Source organism: Lathyrus oleraceus, chromosome 6 (genome assembly GCF_024323335.1).
Source record: "Lathyrus oleraceus cultivar Zhongwan6 chromosome 6, CAAS_Psat_ZW6_1.0, whole genome shotgun sequence".
Classification (NCBI taxonomy): domain Eukaryota; kingdom Viridiplantae; phylum Streptophyta; class Magnoliopsida; order Fabales; family Fabaceae; genus Lathyrus; species Lathyrus oleraceus.
In genome coordinates this window covers 100080202-100091233 of record NC_066584.1, presented here as the reverse complement: position 1 = coordinate 100091233, position 11032 = coordinate 100080202, and the positions used below count along the sequence as shown (strand labels likewise).

At 35.0% G+C, this 11032-nt stretch overlaps 1 protein-coding gene across 1 annotated transcript; it reads right to left on the bottom strand.

Annotated features, from left to right (window-relative positions):
- Nucleotides 1–5685: 5685 nt before the first annotated feature.
- On the bottom strand, nt 5686–10068 carry LOC127092474 (thylakoid membrane protein TERC, chloroplastic). The gene is made up of 14 exons (XM_051031353.1): nt 9783–10068; nt 9619–9699; nt 9446–9534; nt 9280–9356; nt 8320–8407; nt 8092–8172; nt 7917–7973; nt 7382–7463; nt 7221–7270; nt 6973–7029; nt 6812–6890; nt 6324–6382; nt 6050–6107; nt 5686–5965 (listed from the first exon to the last, which is right to left on the bottom strand). Exons 1-14 carry the CDS (start codon nt 9892–9894, stop codon nt 5874–5876), a joined length of 1062 nt encoding a protein of 353 aa, XP_050887310.1. The 5' UTR covers nt 9895–10068; the 3' UTR covers nt 5686–5873.
- Nucleotides 10069–11032: the final 964 nt, after the last annotated feature.

Genomic DNA, 11032 nt, shown 5'->3' with positions numbered 1-11032 from the left:
GTACAAGTGCTTCAATATGGGGTAGTTTGAGAAATTATCTTAAATATGGGTTATTTTCAGATTTTTTTTTGAAATATTGGATTATTTGGGTAAAAAATTCCAAATTTTATGATACTCCCAGAGTCCATCATCATTTTAATGACCAATAGCCTCATCCAAATGGTCCACGTACACCTTCTAAGGATATTTAAAATGTGCAAGACATCCTTGCATCTGATTAGTCTCGAATTGGGCCTCCACAACATGAACTCTTAAGTGTTCAAGCATTATGTATATGTTTTAGAGCATTTAATCTGACACCCCCATTTATATTTGATACCCACTATTAAAAGCAATTTTACCGTTATATCTTTGGATAAATTCCAAAAATTTTAAAAACTTACAGATTTTTATCGGAAATTTTCAGCCTGTAACAAAAACTTTGGAAATTTACAGTAAAATAATCATAAATTTATAAATTTGTGGAAGTTTTTGTTATTTACCGGAATTTTTGAAATTTCCAGTATTTTTTACTAGAAATTTTGAAATTTTCGGGTTTTTTACCATAAATTTTAAAATTTCTGATATAAATGTGAGAATTTTCAAAAATGCGAAAAAAATGTGTATCCGAAATTTCGATTGTACTACCGAAAATTTCATTTATGGTAAGTTAGTAATGTTAGACTATGGCACGGATCTAGAAGGGGGGTTGAATAGATCCCAGTTAAAAACTTGAGTCGGCGCTACCAATTTAAAATTGGTTTTGAAAAATTGTTTTAAGTGCGGAAGCGGCCGAGGAAAATTTTAGTCTATAACAAACCGTTATTGGAAAATCGGATATGCGTTAAGCTAATGGATTAGAGATAAAGTGAAATACAAATCACTACACTAATTGCACAATCAATGATATGTTTCACTTACTAGGAATCCTAGTTCCAATGATCCAGAATACCAAATCAAACTAGTTACAAACTTAAGACAACTTTGGTTTAGGCAATTTCTCAAACACTTGATGTGCATAGACACTCCAAGTGATATTTGTGTTGAGTAAGTAATTCAAATTTATCTAGTACAATATACTATTGTACTTTGGATTCAAACAGCAGTTTTAATTTCTTACTCAACTTATATCAACGTTTGGTAAAATAGCTTAAACTAAAATCACTTAATTTTTAAGCTGAAAAACGATTATGCAGAAAATTAAAGAAGACAGAAATTTGATGAGGCAGTTCCCCCGCCGTCCTCGCTTCGGGGTACGTCTGCCCTCAATTCTAAACTTAGAATTGAGATGATTTAATTAGATATCACCTGTGAAATTTAACCGTTTATACAAGAATTGCAAAGCAAGTAAACAACCGAACTCTCAATGTGATGTATGATGCTTCCTATCCTTGCTCCTTGATTCAAGATGAATCAAGACCTTCGATCGTTGTTGCTAGACCTCCGATTCCAGCCCCTTTGTTGAAGAATCTTCCGTTCTTCAAACCCTCGGCCCGGCTGATCTCAAACACAACGAATCGAACCTGAATCCTTCACTTCAATATCACCGAATCCGCTACTAGACTGAAGAAGACTTCCTCTTCTCAATCACCTTCGCTCAGCTGAATATTGATGAAGCAATTCGTCCAAAAAACCCCAAACACAAACCGGTCTTGGAGGACAAAACCCTAACGGTTTTATTCAAGAAAGAACCTGCCACAAGCTTCAACCCGAACCGGATTCTCCAATCACAGCTTCGAACCTTATCACCTTTAACCGATCACGAACCACATCAAAAATGATTGTGTGTAGTTGATGTGTTGTGAAATGTTGAAGATGAAGATGATGAATCTTGGACACCTTTTTCACTCTTTCTTGTTTCCTTGAACACTTGAACTCAAATTGACAAATGTTGGTTGATAAAAGTGTTTTGACTTCTATTTATAGTAACTAGCAAACCAACCAAAAATAACAGCTTTTCAAACAGTGGAAAGTACTCAGAAAACTGAGTTTACGCACGAGCGGTCGACCATAGGTCGGCGTGCGCTGACCCGTGGGAAATGCGCCGACCCCTATGGTCGACTCAAAGGTTTCATGCGCTGTCCTGTGGATAGCATCACTATGCCATGCGCCGACCTGTGGTCGACTCAAGGGTTTTATGCGCTGACCCGTGAGCTATGCGCCGACCCTTATGGTCGACTCAAGCACGCATGCGCTGACCAATCTCCAATTTGTCTGAGTTATGCGCTGACCCGTGAGCTATGCGCCGACCCTTATGGTCGACTCAAAGTCTTCAAATCTGCAAAAATTTGTGTTTTGTGATTTTCATGTATTTCGTCATGATCACACTTTGTCCACATATGTTTTTAAGATTTATAACAGATTTAGATAAGCATAGGAAAGGATATGATAGGTAATGTGTTGCATTTGTTTGTAGACGTGCATGGTGGTCATTTGTCATCATCGAAACTTGCGATCGTATGTTGTCTGACTCTTTGCCTTTACAAGTAAGAGTGAAAATTTTAAAATAAAAGTAAAACTTAGTTGGTAAATAGTAATTAGGACATTTTTGAAATTTTAAAATTATGGTGGTGTCAAATATAAGTTGGGAGGTGGCAAGTTAAATGCTCATTGTTTTAAACTTTTGAATTATATAATGATCCATTATTCAGTCTCTGGTAGAAAAATGGAATAGACAAGAAACGTCGTTTAGGGTAAGACTTATCTCACCAAGGAGTTTTAGGAGTTCCTGAGGCGGACGTGCAGAAGGAGTTTGCCTTCAACAAGGGCGTTCACCTTCGTATGTCTTGGCTTTGGAAGACGTACGACGAGCTTGCAGCGACTGAGAGTTATGAGTTTGTCGCTAGGGTGTGCATGTTACATCTAGTAGCATGTACTCTCTTTGCGGACAAGTCTGGTGTTTATATCGACGCCCGATACGTGTGCTTGTTCAGTAGCCTCAACGTTACCAATTGGGCTTGGGGTTGCGCTGCATTGACCATCTTGTATACATCACTTGGAGTGGCGAGAATATTTGAGACCAGACATCTTGTTGGTTATTTGATTCGGTTACAAGTATGCTTGAAATTATTATTTGTTGTTGATTTCTTATTTAATTGTTACAAATCACATTTCTTATTTATTATTTCTTATGCCTGTGTTTTGATATCAGTGTTGGATATACGAGCATTTCTCCACCATCTATGACAGGAGGGTGCATCATCCCTTAGTGGGTGCCCCACGAGCGAGAAGATGGAAGGGGAGGCAGTCACATCCGAGTGTTGTTGCTAAGTACCAGAGGAGGCTTGATGCGCTGACTGTAGATGATATCATCTAGACACCATACATTGATCATAGAGCCCACCGTGAGTTCGAGGAGTATTCATTATATTCAGCTTATATGCGGTGGAGGCCATGGTTGCTAGACATTTGTCTGAGAGGTGTCTGCGACAGCATGGTTATGTTCAGAGTATCCTATGACCAGTTCCAGATATATCATTTGCGAGCATTGATTGGTGGTTTCAGAGTAACTTCATCAGCTCTGATCGTGCCATTAGAGATCGAGCAGTTAGGGTTCAGTACCCCTCACATTGTGAGGATGGTTACTTATAGTGGTACCTCACTGTATCACACCCTCACATCATTCCATTGGTTGAGAATACAAGTAATGTTAGGCCTTTTGATGTTGGGGTACCTGTTGATAACATTATGTCGCCACCTCCTACAACTGATGTTGATGACTAGCATCGCCTCCAGATGATTGCAGTTATTATGGATAACCCCATGGGTTTGGTGAACCCATATGGAGAGGCTTATATTGGATTAGTTTGGGCTGCACACAGAGCCCGTGGGGGGCATATTTAGACATCTTTTATATATTATATATTATTTGTATATTACTCAGACATCTTCATCAGAAACGTTTTATTAGATAACATTTTTGATCTTTCATTCATGCAACATCAACATAAACTAACATTTGATAAATGATTACATAACTTAAACATAACTTTGAAAAACGGTGATAAATAAGAAAATCTAGACATTACCAGATGATTTTTGATGTTTCATCATTTTCATTATGTCGTTGACAAACCTTGAAATCTTATCACCTAACTCGATCAGCCCCTTTGTTGTCCTACGGCGAAATGATCTTCACTTATCCTACGTCTTCAACTAAATAAGATTGTATTTCACCCTTCCGTCAGTATCAAACCAATCTTCACAAAACTCGATCTTTCTCACCTTTCTGCTTTCGGTATCAGATAACAATTCATTCAAGTTGGACGTCAGACCGGCGAGAGATGTGGTGTCATCTGGAAGTCAGAACTCTACGGGAGGTGAAGCTCCACTAAAATACACTTCAACCTTAATAAAAAATTGAGGAAGATACATTTTTTGAGATGTTTTTATCAAATAACAAGTGATCCTCCATATTTATACAACTTTATTTTTACTCTGGACCACACAACTGTCGGTGCAATTACATACATCCAAAACTGTCGGCAAAATCCTGAGCGTTTAAAATCTCAAACAAATAACACTACCAAAAATTTCATTTTGGTTGAAATTTCCAGTATCAACTAGTAAATTTCAAATTTCCGAAATTATTTAGAACATACCGAAAATTTTAAAATTTTCAGTATAACATAAATTTTATTCGTACCAGAAATTTCATTTTTACCTACCAGAAATTTCAAACGTAAATTTCATTCAATTTTCAATCAATGACAAATTTGTTAATATAAAAGTATAGGGGTGCTAAGTTTAATTAAGGGGGTGTCAAGTTAAATACTCTCCCCAAATGCATCGTCATTTTAGTGACCAATAGCCTCATCCAAATGGTCCACGTACACCTTCTAAGGCTATTTAAAATGTGCAAGACATCTTTGCATCTGAGTAATCTCAAACCGGGCCTCCACAACGTGAACTCCTAAGTGTTCACCCATCATGTACAATGTTTTAAACATTTCGAATTATAGAATGATCCATTATTCAATCTTTGATAGAAAGATGGAGTAGACAAGTAAGACTTATCTCACCAATGAGAAGATGAAAGAACAATGTCTCACAGAATGTCGTATCTCAACAAATGTTAAAAGCAGAATGTGACTTATATAGGTTGTCTCTGTATCCATACCTCGCAACATCCTTCAGCCAATATGATAGTATTACATCATGAAACTATGATTCAATCCATTAACTTAACTTATAGTCGATGGAAAAGATAGATTACTTATGGAGGAATAATAAGCAAGTGGATTAAATTGCCACCTAAGTTTTCCGAATCACTTTGCTAACAGAATAATACATTTTATTAGCAATGTGTCTTGAATATTTATTTAATAAAAACTTGAAAAAGAAATATAGTTTTGTATAGAAATGATATACAGAGACAAGAGTAAATTTGGATGTGTTGCCAAATGATTGCCCCTATACATCTAGCCTAATTCCAAAATAGTCTTTACAATGCACATTTTCCCATCAAAATAAAATAAATCACATCATATCTCACATGATTCAAATGTGAGACTTTTTCTAAATAATATGTAAACACTGTCAAACTTTCATTAATTATTTATAATTAGAAAATAAAAGACAATCTAGCTACATTTTTTAGGTGTCTCTCTATGATTTGTAACTCGAGTGACTTGAGTGAGTATCTTTGATTTTTAACAAAGCTAGTTTTTGCTAAAAGATGTTTTGATAGACAATTTGCTATTAAGATTTAACTTTGAACATGAACTAGAGCCATATCAGAGGCTACAAATAAATAAATATTTCTTACCAAGTATACAAGATGATAAAGGAAGAATATATGGATTTTTCTTTTATTTGGGGTGGGGGAGAATTGGATTGCTGTAAAATAGAAGCAATCATGCAGAGCTCAACTCATTCTGAGTTGGTCTATAAGCTTAGTCGGATTTGTTAGCCAGACTTAATATCACTCCAATGGAAAGACTAGAGGCTACGAAACCGAGCGATGCTTCTGTTGAGACATGGATTCCTGTAAGAGTGAAAATATGTGAAAAGTTCCTAGTACATTGGAATATATGATAATCGGTAAATTGAATGAGAAGTGCATACTCACCAAAATAGTCCAAGATCATCTTACACCCGATAAATCCAAGAACAACAGCAATGGATGGCTAACAAGAACAAAATATGGGATATCAATGATAAGGATGAAGTTGCAAATTTCTATGAGCAGGAAACAGAGGAATACAGAAGTTATGAAGTGATAACAGAAACATGGTTCCGACTTCAAGTCCCGAATGTAATACACATGTTTTTTTTTTTAATTTTTAAATACACACATGAACAGAACAAAATCATGTATATCAACAAACCAAGTCAATGGTTACCTGTAAGTACTTCAATTCTGACATACCCTCCGAAATTATCAAGTAAAGTGACCTCAAGCCTACATTTAACAAATATAAGTTGTTTATTTATAGCTGATGTCAAACTGTGAAAGTTCACCAGTGTAAACAAAAGCCTTTTCAAATGCAGATAAATTTGAGAAAAAGTATCGACAATTGTTAGGAAAAAAAACATCTGATCTCAGATAATAACAAAGAATGAACTCATCCTGTTCCTCCGGCTCCACGTTTTAATGACTTAATGGAGAACCAGACATATAAAAGTTACAAAAGAACCACTTATTTGCAACAAATTTTGTTATAAAATTATTTATTAGCACGTGTTCAGCAAGCAACTGAACGAACTACCTCAAAACTGAAGTTTTACTTGCAAGCTTTCAAGGTATCAAACTTTAAGGAACACATTTCTAAAATTTAATTCAAATGTGCTCGCATTACATCACAAGGGGAACAGAAGCAAGAGAACTTACCCAGAATGGCAAAAAGATTAGAAGAAAACACTATAAATGGATCCCGTGTTACACCAAAAACTGCAGGTATTGAGTCCACCTATTAGAAAGAACAAATATGTCAATATTTATACCACAAAATTGCACATTAAATAGAAGGGTCGGGGAATCGATAATCTTACAGCAAATGCAATGTCACTGAGTTCAATAACTGCTACTGTAAGAAGCAAAGGTGTGGCCTGCCCAAAATGTTTGATCCCTGTTAGAAATCAAGTTGAAATTAATTTAATTCATTAAGAAAACATTTTTACTTATTGACAAGAAAGCAACAAATGCAAATCGCCCAAAAACTTCAACGAAATTGTGAGAAAAGATAACAGTTGCTTAACTCAAGAGAATAAAGAAGTATTTTCAGTTTGCGAGATCTTACCATCCATATTCCATCCTGCTTTGTTATGAACTTGTTTCCATCATAATTTGCTGCAGTAATTTTTCAGAGTAAGATTTTGGATTGGCGATATTACTCAGCAGAGATATACATACTCAAACAAAATGACCATATGATACATAAACATGATTAGAGAACATTACTTGTTACAGGGATAAGTTTCTGGCATGTCTTCACCAAAAAGTTATCAGATAAGTCTGACTCTTCGTCTTCACTAGCAAATAGCTATTCAGAAAACAAGAAACAAGCTGCGATTAAAGCCAGTACATAGAATTGTGAATACCACAACAAGAAGTTTGAAGTTTCTAGCATAACGCTTAGGAAATAAATCATTTGATTTGAATTCTTCATCAAATATGTTTAAGGTTTAGAGGATGCTTGGTCCTTGATATCATATAAAAGTCCCTTTCGCCAGGTAGCCAAAAGATTGATCCTCGCGACTCTCGTTCTTTCGTAACTTAACTATACTTGAGCACAAGATAAAATGACAATATTTATTATTAATAGAAGATCTGAGCTCAGAAACGATAGCATGAAGGGGATAATGAGCTATATAAAAGGATCCATGTTCTAATATCTTAAGCTTTAAGGATAAAAGTTTTCTTGACAAATATGAATGTAGAAGCCTTATACCAAGCAAGTAAGGAGTACTAAATATTAGATAATGAGAATAGTCACCTTAAATGATGAGAAGAGTAATATTGCCGCCAATAGAAGGTTTACTGCCTCAAACCTCTAAATATCATAGTATTAATCAAGACAAAATGATCAATAAAAAGTATACATACTTTATCGAAAAAAGAAAAATAATATGAAAAACATTATGAGAAATATATCCATGTTGAAAACACACCTGAATGGTGGCTGTTCCAAGAAGTATTATTGTCAGGCGAAAAACAACTGCACCGGCAATACCATAGGAAAGTACACGATTCTGTAAGTTCAATAAGAAGTGGAAGCAATCTGATCAATTATTTGCTTTCGATCTATTCTAATACGCAGTACCAATAATAGCTTGTTTAAAAAACTTAAAGTTTAAGTTGCTCAAAGTTTACCATTGACAAGAAGGTTTATACATCACCTGATACAAAGCTGGCACTTTGAAGTATTTGAATATTAGAACAAAGACAAAGAGATTATCCACGGAGAGACTTTGCTCCAATATGTATCTATAAAAGTGCACAAAGGCCACAACCCCATTGAGTATTGAGTACAAAGTTTGCAAAAGGGAAAAAGATATAAACATCCAAAATACTTCAAATATCCAAACCACTTAAGTTCATGACTCATGAACTAGAAAATAAACATCCAATATGTACTATAACTTCAAATACTAGTGTTTGACCAATCTCTTTGTGATATACTAACCTAAGGCCGTATCTCGACTGGATGCAGAAGTAAAATAAACAAAGTGAGGCGTAGGTTTTCAAAACAGATATGAAGGAATCTGAAATACTCGAAATGATTGAAAAGCTTAAAACTTCGCAAAAAATGCAAAAATTGCATTTGTTGTCCTTTAAGTTATGTGTTTGTGCTTTGGCTCATCCGAAACAATTGGTTGTTCTATATTCTCGAAGTGTAAAATTGGACTGGGATGACGGGCCGGGCCCTAGAAGATGACGACCCATAACTCAATCAGCCCAAAAACATCATAAAGGGCCCCAGGATGAATCAGGCGATCGTGGCATGGCAGATCATGGGTCGCCCGACCCAAACCCAAATCCATTAAGTGGCAACCGCGCAAAGCACCGGTTATTGCCACCTCTCCAAGGAAGAAACCATTCTTCCTATTCTCGGGGAAGAAGAAGTTTTCCTATTTCCACGCCATAGCCAAACAGTAGGGAATGAGATCATAGACTATTCAGATATTCAAAATATCAAAAGTCCTATTGCATTCTTCACGCAGGCAAGGTACCCCTTATTGTAGCTTTTTTCCTCCTCGGTAAAATCGGTTCAATAGATCAAACAATACCAAAGAAACAACACGAGAACTTCCCAAGAGGTCACACATTGTAGTAAAACTAAACTATGTTGCGCATACCCAGCAAAAAATTCAGACGCCTTTTCATAGCCTTCTTTAAAACCCAAGCCAACACCAAACGCTACTGCTGCGAAAACCTGAAAGAAACCATAACTAGATTAACGTAAATGAAATCGAAGGAGACAAAGAAAATCAGTAAAAGCATAGTTATCATCGATTCTCCCACCCATAAGGCTACAGTTCTAACAGCAGAGCTCTGTGATTCCTCAGTAGAAGATATCTCATCCTTTGGTTGAGCAGTAATTCTCTTCACTTCTACAACATCACTCATAAGATTAATACACAAACTAATTATGGCTTAAAAACATATTAAGGTAAATTCTTTGGAAATAGAGTGACCTGAAGCATGAAACGGATGAACCTGACGAATTGGTTTGGGGCATGAAACTTGAAGGCGTAGAGGACGATGAAAATGATCAACTGTCACCACACGCGCACACAAAAAGAAGTGATAAGGGGTAAATAAGTAATTAAGGTGAATTAGGAGGAGAGAGAGAAAAAACCTGAGGATAAAGAAGAGATAGGATGGTGAAGGAAGTTGAGGGAAGATGAAACCCTGATTCTGAGAACGCCATTGTGATTCAATGGAATTTGAACCACAGAAGCCAAACCCATAATTCTTGAGTTCAGAAAGAAGAATTAAAACCGAATGAATCAACCTCTTCTTTTCTCCTTCTCAGACAGTTTGTTTGTTTGCGCTACAAGTACAGAAGATAAGTTGTTGTTGTTTTTGGGTTTTGGGTTAAGGAGTGTGGTCACAAGCACACTCGGAATATTATTTACATATTTTATTCTAGTGAATGGAAATTTATTTATTTAGGTTGTTATAAATAATCCAAATGTATATTTTTATAAAAAAAATTAAATTAATAATTTCATTTTTTTTAATAGAAATTCATCTTACTTAGCATTGTAGGGGTCTACAAAGTATCCCCACAAACAACACTCATGGGTGCGTGTGACCAATTTGAAACTAGGGGTGTAGGTACAAATCTGGTTGGGAGCACCAATAAGATATTTTTTAAGATATTATTTTCCTTACGTGGGTACACTGATGTAAGCAATACAGAAAACATAAAATATAACCTAAAACTAATAGTCATATATTAGTTTCGAATTGTAACTAAAATGCTCAAAAATATCACGTCCACAAAGTTAATTTTGAACGCATCTTATAAAATATTGTTCATGTAGCGAGCAAATAAGTTTAAATATTAAAATCCATACCTACCATCACGATAATAACGTTCCGAAACACTCTTAATATAACATGTAATCTATTTACGTTAAAAAAAAGGTTTTTTTATCCCATTTTGTTTCTTCCGACGCAATATTATAATTGATCTAAAGATATATTTTTGAAATATTTAAAAATACACATCATGTATTTCATTAAGTCACATCAATATATATAAATACATATCCGATATGAATCTCCGAAATATTTTAAAACACATTATATACATCATTCTCTAAAATGTCCATTTTAAATATTTGTTGATATGGAGATGTATCTCAATTTTGGGTTTACTAAGATGTATCTTTGTAATTAATTACAATAGTGCAAGTTAAGTTAGTTTTATGATTACTGATATGAAAATGACGATTTATAATTGTTAAGGTCTCTGTTATATTATAAGCATTAAACCATACAACTAATATGTAAAAAGTAACATATATATCTGGAGTTAAAATAAATCATCATGACATATACAATAAAGTCGAAATATACAATAAAGTCGAAATAATAAAA